Consider the following 20998-nt stretch of genomic DNA (forward strand, 5'->3'; position numbering starts at 1 on the left):
AAACAAAAGAAATTTGCTTAGCTTTTTTTTTTTTTTTTGACAGAAAAATTTGCTTAGCTTTTGAAATAATAACAGGGGAGTGCTAAGGGAACAATAAAAATTTTGAACAACATGAATAACCACCAATCAAATGAAAATACACTACACTCTAATTTAATGCTACAATTAAATTTACTCTTTTAATCCTATTAATTCACATTGTTTACACATTGTTCAAAAATTTTGTTAGTTACCTATACTTTTTCATAATATAAATCAAACAATTTGACCAATATAAACTAAATTGAAACGATACTGCTCAACCCATAGATTAAACATTGAGGGATGTCATATTTAGTTATATGCCCAAAAGTTCAAGTGTTGCATTATTTTGTGACTCACTAAAACATGCAACTTGCAATGCTGCGTATACATGCTACTAAAATACAATCATATGACATGCTAATGCATCAATTGGTAGATTGAGACATCAAAAAAAGAAGAATTCATTGAAGCCTTGGAAACTGAAAACTCATTAGCCACATCCTGCATTGATGGTCTGGATTTTGGGTCAGAGGAGAGGCATGCTAATGCTAGCTTTACAACATGCACAACATCTTGCATATCTTTCCGAGATTTCGGAAGTGGAATCCGCGGATCCAACACATCTTTTACCAATAATTGTTGAGTAGATGGCTTTGACATAATGGACATGAATTCTCCTGGGTGATGACCCATCATTGTTTCTAATGCCACCACTCCGAAACTATAAACATCACATTTTGTAGTCACACTCATGGTGTATGCCAATTCTACATCAAAAACAGCCATAGAGAGTTATATAAATGATGATGAGGACAGTGATTTATTTGGATAATTAGAATTAGAAATTACCTGGAGCAATGTATCCATAAGTGCCAACTAAAAGAGTTTGGTTAGATGAATCAGGATCAAGAAGTCTCGCTGTGCCGAAATCTGAGACACAAGCTTCTAACTCTGAATTTAGCAGAACATTGTTGCTGCTGACATCTCGATGAACAATAGGAGAAGGACAGTGATGATGCATGTGAGCAAGAGCATAAGCTGTCCCTTTGATGATATTCACCCTCTTGCTCCACTTCAACTCTTGTGCTTCCATCTCATCCGCCAAGATACAGAACAAGCTTCCTCTTTCCAAGTATTCATACACCAAAACCATGCATCTGTTATGCAAACAATAACCATAAAGCCTAATGATGTTGCGGTGGCGAATCTCTGTCAAGACCTCAACTTCATTGCAGAAGCTCTTGTAATAGGATGGATTTTCTGATTCTGTTTTGTGAAGCTTCTTCAATGCAACAGTTTTGCCACTTGGAAGTCGCGCTTCGTAGACGCTACCATAAGCACCGGTTCCAATGCAATATCTGATATCAAAGTTCTCTGTTGCTTCAATGATGTCCTCAAATGCAATTTGGCCATCATAGTTCCAAATTGAGAACAAGTCTCCATTTTTTGTGGCCTTATTTTCAAGCTTGCCATGATGCCTGGCACGGAAAATACATATTCCAATCCCAACAGAACCCAATGAAATGGTAATGCAGACCACGATTATGACCAAAATCAATGATCGACCAAAATGCTTATTATGATGGTCGTCTAATTGATCATCCCAGTCATAATATTCATCATTATCAAGAAAGCGATTGCAACATAGATAACAGAATGGAATAAGAGACTCAAGTTCCTTTGTATTTTTGATACTAAGGTTATTGTAACGAAGGTCTAAATATGAAACGTTTCCAATTTGAGAAGGAATGCTTCCACTTAATCTGTTATTGCTTAGGTCAATATAACTAGAGTGAATAAAGAGAGAAGATAGGATAACACCAGAAATTGCATTACTAGACAGATCTAAAACTTTTAGATGCAACAAATGCTCTATTTCTTTGGGGATACAACCATCTATCCTGTTGGATCTGATGGTGAGCACTTCCAAATGGGTCAAGTACCCGATTTGTTCAGGAATTGGACCAGACAGGGAATTTGAACTCAGGTTTAAGGTTACTAAATTTGTTAATTTCCCTATTTCATGAGGAATGAAACCACTAAGCAAATTTGAATGAAGGTGGAGACTTGTCAAACGTTTCAAGTATCCAATTTGCTCAGGAATTGGAGCAGACAGGAAATTTGAACTCAGGTCAAAGGTTAATAAATTTGTTAATTTCCCTATTTCATGAGGAATGAAGCCACTAAGTTTGTTTTGGGAAAGGTCCAACACAAGAAGTTGAATTAGATTTGGCAATGTGAAAGGAACCTCACCAACTAGTAGATTGTTGGAAAGTTTCATGTGTGTGAGACTGCTCATTTGACCCAAGATCAATGGAATGCTTCCATCGAAGCTGTTGGCACTCAAGTCCAACATGACAAGTCTCTCCAGCTTGCTTAGTTCTTGTGGAATTGTACCATTAATATAATTGTTAGAAATGTCCAACACCACAAGTTGAGTTAGATTTTCCAATAATGTAAAAGGAAGCTCACCTTCAAAAGTGTTGTATGATAGGTTGAGATGTTGTAGCTTCTTGAGACCACTTAGTTTAGGGAACTCACATAACCCCATTTCACTGAGATCTAGATGGACTAGATTTTGAAACACTGAAAAGTTTAGTTTCAAAAAGCAGAGTTGTGTCCTGAACTCGAAGGTGAAATTACTTGGAGTTGGAGGTGAAAGCAATGTTATACTTCCAGCTTTGTTGCAGTTGACTCCGGGCCAGTTGCAACGGTTTGAGACATTATTATGTTGGTTACTCCACAACTCTTTACTAATTGAAAGCATAGCATTGGCTTCTTCATCTAAGGCTGACAATTTGTGAGTTCCAGCATCGGTGGTGATGCCAACAAAGACAAGTGGCACTAACGTCAAAATAATAATGCAAGTGCATGATATAGCCATTGGAGTTACAAGTGTTTGATGAATTAATGATCAAGATATGTATTCTTCAATTATTATTCCACAACTTAAAGCCTCAGGGAAAGTGGAACAAGGCTACTAATTAGTGTCATTTTCTACAACTTGAAAGCGACGATAATCAAAGTGGAACATAGAACTTTGGTCTTTCCACAATGGAATTCTCAAGTCGTTGGTAGAACATAGAATGAACGTGTAAGTCGGACAAATCAAATTCTGCCAAATATATCGTCATAAAAGTATGACTAAAATAGAGTTCAAGAGGATGAAATGTATACATATATAAATGTCCGTTGATTCTTCTATCATTTTCTTGATGAGTGTTCTTGGTCACCTAATGGCCTTATAAATCAAGGAATGGATAACAAGATTGTCACCATTCACTATAAATCAATTTTGGAAAATATTATTGAAAATTACGACGACCCATTAAGCACGAAATGAGGGTCTTGCAAGTTGCAAGCATATCAAGATCTTAATGCTTCCAAATATTTAGTTTGGCTTAGTATTAATGTATTAGTAAGTAAATAACAAGCAATATTTGTATATAAGCTTAGGCAATTTTGGTTTACAAATATACAATTAGAGGTACTTATTATATGAGATTCTAAAATTAAAAGTGCTAATAAATAAAAATCCAGATAGGCAGATAGACTACCGTAAGGCGTATACCTCCAAATGCTTAAGAAAAAAAAAAAAGAAAAATCTAAATTATATATGTTAATCAAACAATTTGACCAATTTAAACTAAATTTGTGTTGAAACCATACCGTTAAAGGGTGTTACCCTTAATTTATTGCCACAATATTTTTTATTTCTATATAATAAGAACATTGAGGAATGTTACCCTTAATTTTAGTCTTAAAACTTTCTTGTATTATTTTGTGATTTGCTAAAACTTAAGTTTAAATTAAGAGGAAAGCTCTGGATCAGCAGAATTTGCGATGTGTAGTTATCAATTAGTCATCATCAATATATTTAATGGTGTAAAATGATATCTAATGATATAGGATTATTCATTTTTTTTATCGTTAAGTATTGGCCAGATTTTAATAAAAGTACAGTCTCTAAACTTTTTCTTAAAGAGAAATAGAACTAAGATGGAAATGCATTTGTAAAATGCATGTTATAGTATTTATTAATTGTAGAAAAATACATTCATATATACAAATATATTAGCTTCAATATCGTCATTGCTGAGGAAACATTGAGGATCCTTGGTCAAGTGGGTAGTGAAGCAAAAGAAGAAGAGCTTCAGTTACTCTTTCATCTCCAAAGAAGTTGGTTTCAAGTTTCAACACATTCCTCAACTAACTCATAATTTTGCTAACTATGATTTTCCAATTCACCCCCTCTTCTACACCAACAAATTAATTAAGGTTATGATGCCATTTATTTAGTGATAACGTAAGATTAATTTTCTTAAAAGTTTAATATAATTTCCATGTACTCAAAAAGATAAGTCACTAAATTAACTATTGTATATTTATATAGTATTTATATATATTCTAATATATATTAAATATTTTAAGGAGTTTAATTTTGATACACTAACAGTGTAATACGTCTTATACAGTCGTACAATTATATCCATTTTTTTTAAAATACATATCCACGTGATCATTGTAAAAATTAGTTATTTTTGTTGATATAATGTTATATTATTAAATACATTTCTAAAATTATTTTATATTAACAGTGTATTAAAATTAAATTTATATTTTTATATATATTTTATACAAATAATTAATTAGTTGTATGCTAATTTTTTGTATTCATATAATATAATTAGATAATTTTATACTATTAGACAGTTTAATCAATTATTTTTAATGAGAATGAGGGAACTTACCCTTCTAACTGGTTCTAAGGACGTTCTCTCCATTTACTGTTCCCCGGAATACCCGTGCACCAATATTATTAAGTCCATTGTCCAACATGTACATTCTTCTAATTCATTCTTGGTAATAAACAATTTCAAATCCAATATATGACTGTAATTAATCCTTCCCACGTCTATACACACCATATTACTATCCATCTATTTTTATTATATAAATATTAATAAATACTAATTCAAATTTGCCAATGAGTAATAACTCAAATGATATAGATTCTCCATACTCAATTAAGAGGTTGCGGGTTCGAGTCTCCTATCTTTGGTAAAAAAATTAAAAAAAAATACTAATTCAAATTTATTATAAAATAAATTTATGTCATATTAATTTTTGAGATTATGCCATGTAAATAATTTTATATAGATGACAATACAATTTTGCAATATAAAAGATAATAGATTTTTACATTGTAATGACACAAAACTTTAATCCTCTTAAATAATTAAATTTAATACCCATTGTTTATTCAATTAAATTAAAAAATAACGCTTAAATAAAATTAATGTTTAAAAAACTATAATAATAAATTAATAATAATAATTTTTCGTTATAAATATTTAAAATATATACTATTTGGTCTACTTAAATATTTTTAATAACTCTTCTTGGTTGTATGAATTGTTGAACACATTTTTAAACACATCTAGTTTTGACACAATAATATTTGCTTACAAAGTATACATTCTAATATATTATTATTAATAAAATTTATTTATAATTTTATATTATACTTTTTATTTCATTCTTAATTATTTTTTAATCATCTCCAAATACACTAAAGAAAAAGATCAAAATTACATTATGGAGCACTATCTACCGAAAAGTATATATTAGCAAACAAATATAATTCACTTCTCAAAATCTGTTTAATCCTAATTTGTTTATGAAAAACACCCACATCAACAAATGATATCTTCATAGAATTAATTATATTATATAAAAAATATATAAAAAATTTTGTTATACAAAGATACTAAAAAATACACACAGATCAATAATATTTAAAAAAAAAGACCAACGTCACATTATTTTATTGTTGTATATTTTTCTCTTATTTTTTTTGAATAATTATATAGAATTATATACAAATTATAAATATTTTTTACAAACTAATTTTTAATTTTAACATTAATTTATATATTATCTAACTAATCCCTAAATAATATAGCACTTTTAAATTTATATTATATAATATAATTAATTTAGTTCTCTGGGCAATACGCGAGTCTTCATCTAGTTAAAAATTTTATTAGATTGGCGTTAGACTTGTAATAATGTATAACAGATATTAACATTATTTAAAAATAAGAGTATATATACTCAAATAGGTCTTTAAAAAATTTTGTGTCAAACGTATTTATTCTCAAAAAAGTTTTATTAGATTAAAGTTTTTGAATTTTATAAAAAGTAAGACATATAAATCTCTATTTTAGCCATATTATGTTAATTTTATTTGGATAAATAAGACCTTAAAAATATGACGGAATGACCTACATATATTTTATTTCTGTAAAGTTCAAAAACCTCAATGTAATAAAAGAATTTTAACGGCAAAAATATTTGATATAAAAATTTTTAAAGGCCTATTTATATATTTTAACATATTTTTATGAGAAATCCTATTTATGTCTCAAAATATTTTAAAGGAGATTAATATTATTTTATTATTAAATTTGATACAAATAATTAGTCAAATAAGTGACATAAACATTAAGAATGTTATTGTTAAGCTATATATTTTTATTCTCCTATGAGAGAAAAATAAATAAAATTTTGTAATATATTTTTATTTTTTTTACAAAACATCTGATACTAGTAATTAATCATCAATATACTCTAGAATGAATGAAAGAAAAGATTTTATATCGATAATTTTTTTTTGGTATAAACTATAAAGGATCAATTTTATTTACGTTTGTGCTTTACACCAAACAATTTTTTTAAATAAATTAGCAGTTAGCACCATTCTGAATTTCTGCTGAAGGAATTAGTTTTCTGACCATTTGAAAGAAAACCGAATCCCCCACAACCGGACCCCGCCCGTTAATCTCCACCCCCTCCCTTCCGTCAATGTTCTTCGCAGCTGCTTCTCCCCGACCGAATCGGTGCCCCTCGCCTCCAGAACCTCCGACCGCTCTCTGTTGTGGACGCTACTCTCTTTGCTTCTTAGCAAGATTATATAACATAACCTTTTCTTTTCAAAAAATAAAAGTATTACATATAAATATCTAACTACACTATTGCTGTATTTCATGCGTTATATACATATATGTTTGAATAATTGAATAAGGCTAATGTGTGTTGAATAAAATTAATAAGATTATCTAAAACTAAACGCTGTGACTCCTTCACTTATTGAACTCTTTGCTATATGTGTGTTGAACTCTTTGTTTTCATTTCTTACCGCTATTGAGGTCCTTGCTATATGCTTTTAATTCTAATAATTAAGTTCTTGGGTGTAAAATCAACCAATAGTCTATTATTTTTCATGTTTCTCATACCTTTTCATTATGTATTGTTATTCTTATTCCTGCGAACTGTGCTTTAAGAATCTACCCAATATTTAATCAATTGAAATCAACATGACTAGTAAAGTAAGCATAGACATGATTTTAGGAATTGAGCTGGAAATATATGATCCTTATCCCTTTGCTCCTCATTACACCTTAATAGGCTAATTAGGCACATTTTTTCTTAGATTGCTCAAGAATTTTGTGCTCATCAGCTTCTTTCCCCTGCTTTAGAACAATATAATTCTTCAACTATATTCTGTCATTGAGAGGATTTTACCATCTGTGAACTTCTGGTAGCACAATAAACATGGAACAAAGTAGATGAAGGTTCTTTAACATGGTTCTTTTCTTTTGAGTTTGATAATTGATGGCAAACTTTAATGTCAGTTTTGATATTTGAATATTTCTTTTGTTATTTGATTTTTAAATTTGTACTTAGATGAGATTTTAACATTTTTTATAAATGTAGTATTTTTAATTTGCATGACATTTTAAGATTTATATTTAAAAATAATTATGTTTTTGTGTTTATTTATATTTTATTTATTATTATATTATAAAATAGTTATTTCGATTAAATCACAGCCCAATCAACCAATAGTTAGAACAGTTCAATGATTCCTTTGGTTTTTCGAATCTTGCTCATGATAGTAAAAAATTAAAAAATTAAAAATTAAAAGCAATTTGTTTACCTTACAGTTTCATCATTTTAAACTAAATTTGTTTTGAAACCACAGCGTTCAACCCATTAAAGGAATCTACATACACAATATCTTTCCTGTCTATGTAATTAGAACAGTGAGGGATTCATACTTATATGCTTAAACTTTTCAATCATGCAGTGATTTGTGGCTCACTATAACTCAAAACTGTCAATCTTGCATATAAGTGCTACTAAAATATAATCATATGACATGTACTCGATATTGCATCAGTTGGTAGATTGAGACATCGTAAAAAGACAAATTCATTGAAGCCTTGGAAGCTGAAAGCTCATTAGCCACATCCTGCATTGATGGTCTGGATTTTGGGTCAAAGGAGAGGCATGCTAATGCTAGCTTTACAACAAGCACAACATCTTGCATATCTTTCCGAGATTTCGGAAGTGGAATCCGCGGATCCAACACATCTTTCACCAATAATTGTTGAGTAGATGGCTTTGACATGAATTCTCCTGGGTGATGACCCATCATTGTTTCTAATGCCACCACTCCGAAACTATAAACATCACACTTTGTAGTCACACTCATGGTGTATGCCAGTTCTACAACAAAAACAACCATAGAGAGTTACATAAATGATGATGAGGACAGTGATTTATTCGGATAATTAGAATTAGAAATTACCTGGAGCAACATATCCATAAGTACCAACTAAAAGAGTTTGGTTAGATGAATCAGGATCAAGAAGTCTCGCTGTGCCGAAATCTGAGACACAAGCTTCTAACTCTGAATTCAAAAGAACATTATTGCTGCTGACATCTCGGTGAACAATAGGAGAAGGACAGTGATGATGCATGTGAGCAAGAGCATAAGCTGTCCCTTTGATGATGTTCACCCTCTTGCTCCACTTCAGCTCTTGCGCTTCGATCTCATCGGCCAAGTTATAGTACAAGCTTCCTCTTTCCAAGTATTCGTACACCAAAAACATGCATCGGTTATGCAAACAATAGCCATAAAGCCTAATGATGTTGCGGTGGCGAATCTCTGTCAAGACCTCAACTTCATTGCAGAAGCTCTTGTAAAATGATGCATTTTCTGATTCTGTTTTGTGAAGCTTCTTCAATGCAACAGTTTTGCCACTTGGAAGTTGCGCTTTATAGACGCTACCATAAGCGCCGGTTCCAATGCAATATCTGATATCAAAGTCCTCTGTTGCTTCAATGATATCCTCAAATGCGATTTTGCCATCATAGTTCCAAATTGAGAACAAGTCTCCATTTTTTGTGGCCTTATTTTCAAGCTTGCCATCATGCCTGGCACGGAAAATGCACATTCCAATCCCAATAGAACCCAATGAAATGGTAATGCAGACCACAATTATGACCAAAACCAGTGATCGGCCAAAATGCTTATTATGATGGTTGTCTAAATGATCATCGCAGTCATAATATTCATTGTCAAGAAAGGGATTGTAATACAGATAACAGAATGGAATAACAGACTCAAGTTCTTTTCTGTTTTTGATACTAAGGTTATTGAAACTTAGGTCTAAATACGAAAGGTTTCCAATTTGGGAAAGAATGGTTCCACTTAAATTGTTATTGCTGAGGTCCACATAACTAGAGTGAATAAAGATAGAAGATGGGATAACACCAGAAATAGCATTATAAGAGAGATCTAAACTTTTAAATGCAACAAATGCTCTATTTCTTTGGGGATACAACCGTCTATCATGTTGGATCCAATGGTGAGTACTTCCAAACGGGTCAAAAGTCCTATATTTGAAGGTATAGAGCCACTAAGCAAATTTGAATGAAGGTGGAGACTTGTCAAACGGTTCAAGTACCCAATTTGCTCAGGAATTGGACCAGACAGGGAATTTGAACTCAGGTCTATGGTTAATAAATTTGTTAATTTCCCTATTTCATGAGGAATGAAGCCACTAAGTTTGTTTTGGGAAAGGTCCAACACAAGAAGTTGAGTTAGATTTTCCAGTGTGAAAGGAAGATCCCCATACAGGAGATTATTGGAAAGTTTCATGTGTGTGAGACTGCTCATTTGACCCAAGATCAATGGAATGCCTTCGCTGAACACATTGGCACTCAAGTCCAACGTGACAAGTCTCTCCAGTTTGCTTAGTTCTTGTGGAATTGGACCACTAATGTATTAGTTATTGGAAATGTCCAACACCACAAGTTGAGTTAGATTTGTCAATAATATTAAAGGAGCCTCACCTGAAAAATGGTTGTATGATAGGTTGAGATGTTGTAGCTTAGTTTAGGGAATTCACATAACCCCATTTCACTGAAATCTAGACGGACTAGATTTGGAAAAACTAAAAATTTTAGTTGCATATTGCATAGTTGTGGGAAGAAGTCAGAGCTGTAATTTCTTGCAGTTGGAGGTGAAAGCGTTGTTATGCTTCCAGCTTTGTTGCACTTGATTCCGGGCCAGTCGCAACGGTTTGAGACATTATCATATTGGATACCCCACAATTCACTGATTGAAAGCAGAGCATTGGCTTCTTGATCTAAGGGTGATAATTTGGAATTGTGAGTTCCAGCATTGGTGGTGATGCTGCCAACAAATACAAGTGACACTAATATCAAAACAATGCAAGTGAATGATATGGTCATGGCAGCTAGTTTGTGATGAATGTAATGTATTCTTCACTAATTCCACAACTTAAAGTCTCAGAAGAAGTGGAAAAAGGCTTTTTGGCTTTGTCAGCAAATTATTACAATATTACCTCAGAGAAGTTGCGAGGTTTCTTCAGCGATCATCAATAATTAATGTAATTTTCTACAAGGTCAAAGTCTCTCTTTTGGAGATGACCTATGACTTATAGGCAACGGAAATCATCAAAGGTAGGATGAAGTTATCTCTGTGAATTTCTGTCTCGTTAAAGTGGAACGTAGAACTTTGGTCTTTCCACGATGGAATTCTCAATTCGTTGGTGGAACATAGAATGAACGTGTAAGTTGGGCATGTTAAATTCTGCGAAATATATAGTCATATATACTACACACGCATGCATGCACGCAGACACAGTGAGTGAGGGAGAGAGAGACATATATATCAAAGAGAAAAAGTCAATTCTAGCATGATTTATTATTTTTTGTCATTATTTTTATTTATCAGTCTAATTTTTTTTAATTTAATAATGGAAAAGTATAAGTAACCAAAAGCTTATCAGCCAAAAATTAAACAAAACTATATTAATTTATATCAATAATTAATTAATTTTAAATTTTTTAAATTCAAAATTTAAAAGATTTTAAATTGATTAAGTAAACCTAATTAAAACTTATAAAAACCTTCCTCTTTTTTCTCACATTAATCTATCCACTTCTAACAATCACAAATTTGAAAAATATATAAAAGAACATCCATTTAATATGAAAAAGAAACATTCTAATACTTAGTAGAAGAAACATCCATATATATTAACTCGTAAAAATTTTGAATTCATCCAAAGGTATTTGGCTGGGTTTTGGCTGATATGCTTTTGGTTCCCTAGCTTTACTCTTTAATAATTCAATAATATATTTTTGGTCCGTATTTTTAAATATTATTAACTAACTAATTTAATATTTTTCATATATCGAGTTCTTGATCACCTAAAACTTATAATGAACTAGATTTAGACTAAAAACTTTTATTTTGTTAAACAAATGAGTTCACACATCTTATTGTTTGTCTTTATAAAGGAACTAATCTAAAAATTTAAAATTTTTTTAGGGATTGTATGTTATTTATAATTAAATAACAATAGAGGTTAATTTGTCTAATTTTTTATTAAAATTTGGCGTGAAAATTAATTTGTTTAACAAAATAAAAACCTAAAAGATCAAAAAGACTAATTTAGTAATTAAAATTTATTAAAAATTAAATTGTCGAAATAAAAATTGTTTGAGGACCGATTTAGAATATTGCTTTAAAAACTGAAAAATGATTATACTTGACATTACAAACTACACTATTGCTGTATTGCATGCATTATATATCTCATCGAATAAGGGTAAATCTTGTCTTGTTGAAGAAAATTAATAAGATTTTCTAAAACTAAATGCTATGTAATGACATTAATTCAACAAGTCAACCATAAAAGAAAGAGTAAAGCTTCTTATAAATTCAAATAAAACACAACTCTTTCTCTATATATAAAGTTTCTTATTAGCAATATTAAACATAAAAATCCCATTGACCCTAATCTACACATTGGTGGGAACAAGCTGGAACCACTGGCTTTGAGGATCATCAAGACATTGAGAATCATCGGTTATGCAAATACATTTTGATGCCACAATCGTTGATGAGTTAGGATCCTTATTCAAGCAAAGCGTTTTGCCACTCTTGTCATCAAATGTGGCCAAATGAAGCTTGGAAAGTGACACTTGTCTCCAAGAATTGTTCTTGCTTTTGCAATCATCAGAAACAGTTACTGGAAGGCCTTCACCTGAAGATGTTAAGCACTTATTGGTGCCATTCAGCATGATTTGAGAGCCACTGTTGTGGATCCATCTATTGTGGGGATTCTTCTCACAAGTACCAAGCTCAAGTTCATTCTTTTGATTCACTTTTGTACATTGACCACTTAGAGGGTAGTACATTATGTTAGCATTCCCTGCCTTGGAAGTAGGATCTGCATTCAAACATGATTTAATTTGTGTACATCATTATAAACATCTCGAACACATTCTATGAATTTGGTGGGAAAAAAATTTTTTGAGACAAAAAATTAGAAGAAAAATTGTAGTTTAATGTAATTTTTCTGGTATAACTTTTCCCTTTAAATGCAGTGCCTAGACTAAAAGAAAGCCTTGTTGATAAAAACAAATAAATAAATAAAATAAAAGAAAGTGTGTACAAGTATTTTAGATCCTAATAATTTAGACAATAAAGTTACTAAAAAATCCAATAGTTATTCAATAAATATTATTGGTATAAAATATAATAAGATTTGTATCATTCAATTACTAGATGATGGACCATAATATATATATTTTTTTCAATGCCAAACAACAAAAGGGTTTGTAAATCACATAACTCCAATTGCTAAATAAATTAATTTATTTAATGACAAGAAAGAGAAAGCACTTTAATTACCTTGAATCTTCATCTGCAAAAGTTGAAACTTGTCAGTGAAATTAGGGTACCTCAAATGATTCCAATCTGAATTCAAAACCCCAAATGTCTCCTCAGCATGAACATCATCACCTCTAACATAGTAGCCACCTTGGAATGCCCACAAACCCCAATCCATGTCCCTTCCAGCAAGATATGTCTGAAGACATGTCAAGAACCTGTTATCTTGAATTGACACACCAGTTTGGTCAAAACCAAACTCAGTGAAGATCAATGGTGCTGCATTCTCTCCCATTGTAAGGAATCCAGCTCTAGAATCCAACCCTCTAATGCTCAATGCACAGATTCTGTTCAATGGTTGCTTGATCCAAATGTCTTTCAATTTCAGTGTTCCAATTCCAGCCCAAGAATACAAATGTGTCTCATACACAAGTTTGTTGCCTATGTTTATGTTCAATGGTTTTCTCTTCAAGAATTGGAGCTCAGTATCAAAGTTTAAACCTGAGATTAGGACTAACACATTTGGATTTTCTTTGTGAATTGCCATTGCTGCTTGGCTCATGTATTTGTACCAATCCGCTTCATTCTGCCTTGGACCATGCAATTCATTCCTTAAGCTTTGTGCTACAACCTATTAGCAAAACACAATAGTGTACACATTAATCAAAGTTTATATGTTACGCTAATTCACCAGGGATGTAGTGCTAGTTTGACTGACTTTTTTAGTGAAAAATAATTTTTTTTAAATAAAATATTTTTATTAAATTTAAAATATATTTGGATACGTTTTAAAAAAAAAGGTTATTTTTATTAAAAAAATAATTTTTTTTTCTAAAAATTAGTAATACCTTACTTTAAAAAAAATAAAAATAAAAGACATTTTTAATACCTAAAAATTCTTTTTAAAAAATTTATTCAAATATAAAATAATTTTTTTCGGTTAAAAAATGAAAAAATAAATACTTTTTTTAAAAGGTAATCGAAACTAACCCATATATTCTTAGATTTGAGACTGTTAGTTCTTGACCTGTTTAAAGTTACATGAAATCACTAATTAAATTACATATGCATATTTAACGTCCTAAATATATTGAAAAATATTATTTATATACTAACTACTTTTGACATTAGCATAAAAATAAGTTGTTACTAATTAATTATGTATTTAAATTTTTTAATTAATAAAATAAAAAATATATATTTAATTGTTAAAAGTAATGTTAAAACAAAAATTGTAGATGTGACAGAATTAAAATATATTTATCACATAAATATTATAAATATAGCATGCTGCCTAAATCCTAATACATATTTGTTAGGTGTTTTATATAACTATGAGTCGGTTACTCTGTTGGATTTGGGATATTGTGCAAAATAAAAAAAAATTGAGAAATAAAGAAGGAAAGAAAGAGTAAAAATAATTAAGAATATACATACAGCAGTGTTTCGAGAAAAGTGCTTAGCAGCAAGACTAAGTCCAAGAATCCATTCTTGAGGATCAAAGTGTCTATCAAAAAAGAATCCATTCTCATCATCATCTTGACAACACCACTTAGGCTCACTGACATGATTATCAAGAAGAACCTTCACATTCTGTCTTCCAAGCTCATTCACAACAGCTTCAAACACTTGAATGTGATTCATCCCCAAAACTTGAGGGTTGTTCTTGTAAATCCCTTCAATAACCTCAGGTACATCCAATTCTACAAGGGCATCATTGACATTCTCATTGGAATACCTTGTCCACACGTATATTGCATATGTGAGCCTCACACAGTTGAAATTGTGATCAACAAGCTCTGAAACAATGTCCTTCAATGGCTGCTTGTCAAGACCTTCAGGGATCATTGGCCTTAAGTGACCAGCCCAGTTTCCACACACAAGTTTGGATCTTTGGTTTGTGTGTTCATCAATGATCCATTTTTTGTGCGTTGAGAGAGGGTATGCATTGGATTTTGATGCAAAGAGAGAGAAGAAAAACAGAGTAAAAAGAAGAGCAAAGAGTGATTTTTTTGGTGAATGCATTTTGTAACTTTTTTTTTTTGAGTGTGTGGGAAAGTTTGGAAGTGCATAAAATTATTGTGTCAAGAAAGAATGTTTATATAGAAGAATTCAACAATGAGATTTTTTTTTTTAAATTTGAATAATGAATATAAATGATAAAACTATACTCTGTTAATTAGTCATCTTTATCTTTATCTATTTTTTGAATTTTTAAATTATACAAAATTGAATTCAATATAGCGGTAATTATTGAATGTTTCTTTTTTTAATTTTCTGTTTTTCATAAAGAAGCAATGTGTAACTATTTTCAGTGCTATTTTTTCGTTTAAAAAAAATAATTTTCTTATTATTATCTCTATCCAAATTTTATCTTCTTTTTCGTTTTGTTCTAAAGAAACAAAAAGAAGTAATATAATGTGTAAGTTTAACTTATCTCATCAGGATCACACATATATAAATTGTGATATTTAACATATTGCAGAAGATTATTGCATATTGCACTACTAATGACATTTTCAATTTTTTTAATTTTTTTATTAGCAATGGAGCTTAAGGCTCAAAGAAAAATAAATTAAAAAATAATAATTTTTGAAAATGAGATGTTCGATAAAATTTACATGAAGACAAAAAGAAATACAAAAACATAAATTAAAAAATACATGACAACCAAAAGATAAATTATGATCATAATTAGTCATTTCATCTGCACAAAATTTTACTTCTTGAAATTAATGTTGTATTCTCTAATTGATTAGTCTGTTATACCTCTCCTTAATTGTCAAGATAAGGGATTGAGAAGAATGCAAATCAATATCATTATAAAGAACAAACCTTACTGCAATAATTGAGTCCACCTCCACAACCACATGATTATATCCCAGGTTTACAGTAAAGTTCACACTCATTAAAATTTTCAAGAGCTCTGGCGAAGTAACTGAGGTAAAAGCTAAGTTTGCACTAAAACTAGCTAGAAACCTTCCATCCATGTCTCTAATAATTTCTTCACAAGTTGCATTTTCATTATGTAGAACCGAACCGTCTGTGTTTACCTTAACAAAAGGAGGTTTTAGGGGTGCCATTTAATCTGCTTCTCAATATAATTACCAACTACCTTCTTAACTCGACTCACTTCAGTCTGAGCATGCTGAAAGTCCTTTACTAAATAGATGGCAAGAGGAGCAACCTTTTCTTCCTCAATGATATCATCAACATAAAAAAAAAAGTATTCCATTGATACCATAGGAAATTCATTAGAGTGAAAGAAAAAGGGGCCAAGATTGTCTTTGATAGGGAGATTTGGTAGATAAATTTTCTAACAACCGAGTCAAGAGAGGAGAGTCAAAGAAGTTACCCGAAACCAAACTATTATCAATACTCATCCACGTGCTTTTCGCCACCCTGCAGTCATAGAGTACATGAAGCAAAGATTCAGGGGATACGCCACAAATGGCACAACTGTTTTCTTCTGCCATATATTTTTTGACGCATTCTGTATTGGTCAAAAGGGCTTGGTGCGCTACGAGCCAGCAGAAAAATCGTGGCCGTTGCAGAGCCTCCAACTTCTATATTTTTGAGAATAAGAAAACATTTGAGTCATCCGCATGCTCCAAAAAGATAGCACATGGTGACTTTATTGAGAAGACACTACTCGATACCAGAAGTCAAGCCAAGCTATCGACTCCTAACTCAGGCTCAAGAGGTTTAATAGAAGTAAAAGTGGAACACCAATCCTCTCCCAGCATAGTACCAATCTGGTCATAGTCCTAAAAACCATTAATAACAAATTCGCAAATTTTCTCTTCCAGCATCTCTTTGGTAACTTCTAATTGAGTAAAGTCCATTCGTTTATGAATACCTGGAATTTATTGGTCAGTCCAAAAATTAATCTCGATACTAGATCCGACCCTCCATATGAGATAATTCTGAAAATTCTTCTAAACCCTTTGGATGCCTTGCCAAGCATTTGAAATTGTTTCGATCTTTTTAACAACAGAAAGAGTGTCTCACTGCATCCATATTTACTTCAAAGAACTTTAACCCAAAAATCTCTTCTATTATGGACAAGTTTTTCAGCTAATTTTATCAAATTTGCATTATTAAGAATCCGCGCAGGTCTAAAACTGAGACCTCTTTGTGCCTTACGCAAACAAAGAGTTTTCCACTTAAGAAGATGAGGCTTTCTAATCAAATCCGCTTCTACCAGACAAAATTATGACATATGTTGTCAATTTGATTACAAATACTCAAAAGCAACTTCATGGTTTGCATTACATAAGATGGGATAGTTGATAGAGTCGATTGAGTAAGAGTGAATCTACCTGCCAAAGAAAGATTGCAGGCTTTCCAAGAGTCAAGACGTTTCACTACTCTGTCAATAATAAATTAAAAATCCTCCTTCTTTGATCTGTCATGTAGTAGAAGTACTGCTAAATATTTACCCAAATTCATTACTTTTTTCTCGAACAATAGCAAAAAGATCTAAAATACCCTTCACTACTTACACTCGATTCATAATCATCAGCAAAATAAGGGTGAGATAGACTTGGACCTCCTCTATTAAGTGTGATCAGTTCCCAAAAATTGTAGTCAATCGCGAAAGAAACTATCTGAGAAAGACGCTCAATACATAGGACAAATAGATAAGAAAAAATTGGGTCACCCTAGCGCCACCTCTAGTAGGCTTAAAGGAAGTTGATGGAGTACCATTCCAAAAAACCTTCATTTCTGTAGAAGAATAGCAATGAAAGATTAAGTCAACTAAATTTTTTCGGAATATTTGCCTCAAAAAGAGTATCTCTGATAAATTGTCAGTTAAGACAATCGTAAGCTTTTTCAAGGTCAATTTAATGACGATAAAGTCATTATTTTCCTTTTTTGATCTCATGGTATGAAGAACCTCTTGCGCCACTAAGATGTTATCCGCACTTTGTCTCCCAAGGACAAAACTACAGTGTGAGGAACTAATAAGCTTGGGTATAACTTTCTTTAACCTCTGCGAGAATATCTTAGTAATAAGCTTGTATGAGACGTTATATAAACTAATAGGCCGAAACTGTATTATTATTTTAGGGTTATCCACCTTCGGAATGAGAGAAAGAAAAGTATTATTAGTTACCTTTATCTCCTAACAATTCTAAAAAATCCATTTTACCTAGTTAATAAGTGAGTCTTTCACCGAATCTCAATTACTTTAAAAGAACTAGGCGAAAGACCATACGGACCTGGTGCTTTCCAAGTACCCATAAAAAAGAAAGATGTTTTGATTTCTTCAGGTGAGATAGTCCTATCTAAACGCTCTTTTTCTTCATTTGTAAGCATAGGGAACAAACCCAAAACTTCTACATTCTCATACTCACTATCCTCCTATAGAGATTTAGAAAATAATCAACAATAATCTCCTTCAATTGTTGGTCATTCTCAATCCAGATCTCTTGTTAGTTTTTCAGTATACTGACTTTGTTTTTCCTTCTCTTGACAGTGGCTAAACAATAGAAATAAGAAGTGTTCCTATCTCCATATTTAATTCACTAACACCGAGAACATTACTTCCAGTAAACCTCCTCTTGAATCAATAAAGTTTTCAGATCTTTTCATAATGACGATTGTAAATCCTCCAGAAAAGGATTTAACTCAAAGACAACTTTGCAGAGATACTTTAGAGTCTAGCTAAAAGGCTTAATTTTCTTTTAGCTAGATTGTCAAAAACTTTCCTATTTCAGATCTTGGCAGTAAACATAAAAGAAGATATATTATCCTCCAGAAGATTCTCTTTATTTTAGTTATTTGTAAGCAAGTTTTAAAAATCATCATAAACAAACCATGCAGCTAAGAATTTGAACGACTAGAACAAAGAGCTATTTGATTCTCCCATATCTAGGAGAATGGGCACATGATGATCAGATTTCAATTTAGACAGATGTTTAATCGAGGTTTGAAGAAATTTAAGTAACCACAAATTATTAACCACACATCTGTCGAATCTTTTATGAATTGTACCTCATTGTCAAGTAAAAGATTGACCATAAAAATTAACATCTTACAAATCCGAATCAAACAAACAGATAACAAAGCGAAATGATCTCGAAAAATGTTAGAGCTTCTTTCAGTGTCCACACTAGATAAGAGACCATTAAAATTACTCTTTAGATTATAAATTACATACATTAAATTTTTCATCACTTTCATATTTTTATTAGATTCTCATCTTAATATAGAATCTTCTGTTCCACTACTCTCATGTACCTTCTCAGTGATACTGCTGCTCGAGTCCTAATTTACCCTTCGGCTAAAACTATTATCTTTTCATCACTTTCATATTTTTATTAGATTCTAACCTCTATTACCATCAAGATTATCAATGAAGAAAATAAAGATGGTGTCACATTTTCAGTACAGCTGCTGCGTCCACCTTTATATATTACCATCATGATTATCACTTGGTTGTGTACTTATTTAATATATTATATTTTATATAAGGAAAAGTCTATGGAGTCAGCAATTTTATTGCATTTTGGCCAACATGTAATTAGCAGAAAAATATGAGCCATTGAATGAAATTTCACACCAATCTCATAGCACCAAATCATCATTAATGGCTAGTTGATAGCTACCAATCACAAATGTTACTGGCCCCTAGCATTGCTCTTTATAAAATGTAGACTAAAAATTAGTTATTTTTATAATATATATTAAATATACGAGGAGTGTTAGAGGCTAGCACTTTTGTTCTGACCAGTACTTAACCATCAAAAAGAAATTAAATGATTCTATACCATTAGATACAATCTCATATCATTAAAATAATCATTGATGGTTAGAAATCACAAAAACTGCTTGACTTTCTAGACTTTCTATACCATTGACTCCTCATACTTTCACTAAAAAAAATCGGATCGGCATTGTTGGCCATGCAAGTTCTCTCGTGCTTCTTCTAACTCTTCTGAGTGGAACCACATCACTTAATCCATAAATTCTTACTTGCTCAGCCACCCACGTTCATTAAAAATGTTTTCCAATTCATGTATTGATGCATGGTTAAAACTATATGTATTATTTTTCAAGAATATTATGTGTATTATATAGTATATAAACAAATTAACTAAGAAATAAATTATTATATATTTATAAATAGGAAAAGTATGAGGAACCAATGGAATATTTGTACAATGTGTACAATAGAGGTTTAGGAAGTATTAGAGATATAACCATTAGAGTTATCTTTTCCTATCAGTTAAAGCTTTTGAGATGAGTGGTATCATGACATGGTATTAAAACTCTAGATTCCAATAAAAAAGTCATTGTCTCCTTAGCGGGATTTTTTATTATTATTATTATTAATTAAAAGTGCAAACTATTACTATCTAGGGATTCTTTTTTTTATTATTATTATTAATTAAAAGTGCAAACTATTACTATTTTTGGGACTCATGTCGACTACAGTCCACCAGTGCAACAAAGTTGTCTGGTTTCTCCAACTTTTCTTATTAAAATAATAACAATAACTTAATAAATCACTCTCACATGCATGCATGTTAAGCATATGCAAATTATTAGCTTAGTCGTCATCTTAATATTATTCTTCCCAACTTACTAACAACAAATAGGGATAAGAGATTTATACCATCTTTTGCGACATCATTAAGGCTTAAGGATTGTTAGACTTTTGATCTTGGAAGAGAAAAATGAGAAGGAAAAACTATGTTGTAAAGTAATGATAGCTCTTAAGAAAAATATGAAATACACTGAAAATATAGGAAACTAATTTTTAATTAGTTAATATTAATTAATTTTTTTAGTTTTAAAAAATTTTATATTTTTAAAAATTTAAAATTTAAAATTTAAAATTTAATATAAATAAAACAATTTTAAAATAATTTATTGAAGTTGGCATTAATATAGATTTACAAAACT

At 31.0% G+C, this 20998-nt stretch overlaps 3 protein-coding genes across 3 annotated transcripts; all 3 read right to left on the minus strand.

Annotated features, from left to right (window-relative positions):
• Positions 1 to 306: 306 nt before the first annotated feature.
• Positions 307 to 3204, minus strand: LOC112728721 (uncharacterized). Its single transcript, XM_025778990.3, has 2 exons — positions 874 to 3204; positions 307 to 791 (listed from the first exon to the last, which is right to left on the minus strand). Exons 1-2 carry the CDS (start codon positions 2906 to 2908, stop codon positions 442 to 444), a joined length of 2385 nt encoding a protein of 794 aa, XP_025634775.1. The 5' UTR covers positions 2909 to 3204; the 3' UTR covers positions 307 to 441.
• Positions 3205 to 8239: 5035 nt separating this feature from the next.
• LOC112728727 (uncharacterized) lies at positions 8240 to 10632 on the minus strand. The gene is made up of 4 exons (XM_025779003.1): positions 10292 to 10632; positions 9843 to 10154; positions 8681 to 9771; positions 8240 to 8598 (listed from the first exon to the last, which is right to left on the minus strand). Exons 1-4 carry the CDS (start codon positions 10630 to 10632, stop codon positions 8240 to 8242), a joined length of 2103 nt encoding a protein of 700 aa, XP_025634788.1.
• A 1469-nt stretch (positions 10633 to 12101) lies between these two features.
• Positions 12102 to 15150, minus strand: LOC112752858 (glycosyl hydrolase 5 family protein). Its single transcript, XM_025801573.3, has 3 exons — positions 14522 to 15150; positions 13106 to 13715; positions 12102 to 12641 (listed from the first exon to the last, which is right to left on the minus strand). Exons 1-3 carry the CDS (start codon positions 15107 to 15109, stop codon positions 12211 to 12213), a joined length of 1629 nt encoding a protein of 542 aa, XP_025657358.1. The 5' UTR covers positions 15110 to 15150; the 3' UTR covers positions 12102 to 12210.
• Positions 15151 to 20998: the final 5848 nt, after the last annotated feature.

Source organism: Arachis hypogaea, chromosome 2, assembly GCF_003086295.3.
Source record: "Arachis hypogaea cultivar Tifrunner chromosome 2, arahy.Tifrunner.gnm2.J5K5, whole genome shotgun sequence".
Classification (NCBI taxonomy): domain Eukaryota; kingdom Viridiplantae; phylum Streptophyta; class Magnoliopsida; order Fabales; family Fabaceae; genus Arachis; species Arachis hypogaea.

What these genes read in the sequence shown, in the direction of transcription:
- LOC112728721 (XM_025778990.3), bottom strand. Translation starts at nt 2,908, where the DNA reads ATGGCTATATCATGCACTTGCATTATTATTTTGACGTTAGTGCCACTT. An exon ending in TTATGGATACATTGCTCCAG is followed by an intron (nt 792 to 873) that starts GTAATTTCTAAT and finishes TTTTTGATGTAG; the next exon opens with AATTGGCATACACCATGAGT.
- LOC112728727 (XM_025779003.1), bottom strand. Translation starts at nt 10,632, where the DNA reads ATGACCATATCATTCACTTGCATTGTTTTGATATTAGTGTCACTTGTA. An exon ending in CTAGATTTCAGTGAAATGGG is followed by an intron (nt 10,155 to 10,291) that starts GTTATGTGAATT and finishes CTAATACATTAG; the next exon opens with TGGTCCAATTCCACAAGAAC. An exon ending in TTATGGATATGTTGCTCCAG is followed by an intron (nt 8,599 to 8,680) that starts GTAATTTCTAAT and finishes TTTTTGTTGTAG; the next exon opens with AACTGGCATACACCATGAGT.
- LOC112752858 (XM_025801573.3), bottom strand. Translation starts at nt 15,109, where the DNA reads ATGCATTCACCAAAAAAATCACTCTTTGCTCTTCTTTTTACTCTGTTT. An exon ending in ACTTTTCTCGAAACACTGCT is followed by an intron (nt 13,716 to 14,521) that starts GTATGTATATTC and finishes TTTTGCTAATAG; the next exon opens with GTTGTAGCACAAAGCTTAAG. An exon ending in TTTGCAGATGAAGATTCAAG is followed by an intron (nt 12,642 to 13,105) that starts GTAATTAAAGTG and finishes GTTTGAATGCAG; the next exon opens with ATCCTACTTCCAAGGCAGGG.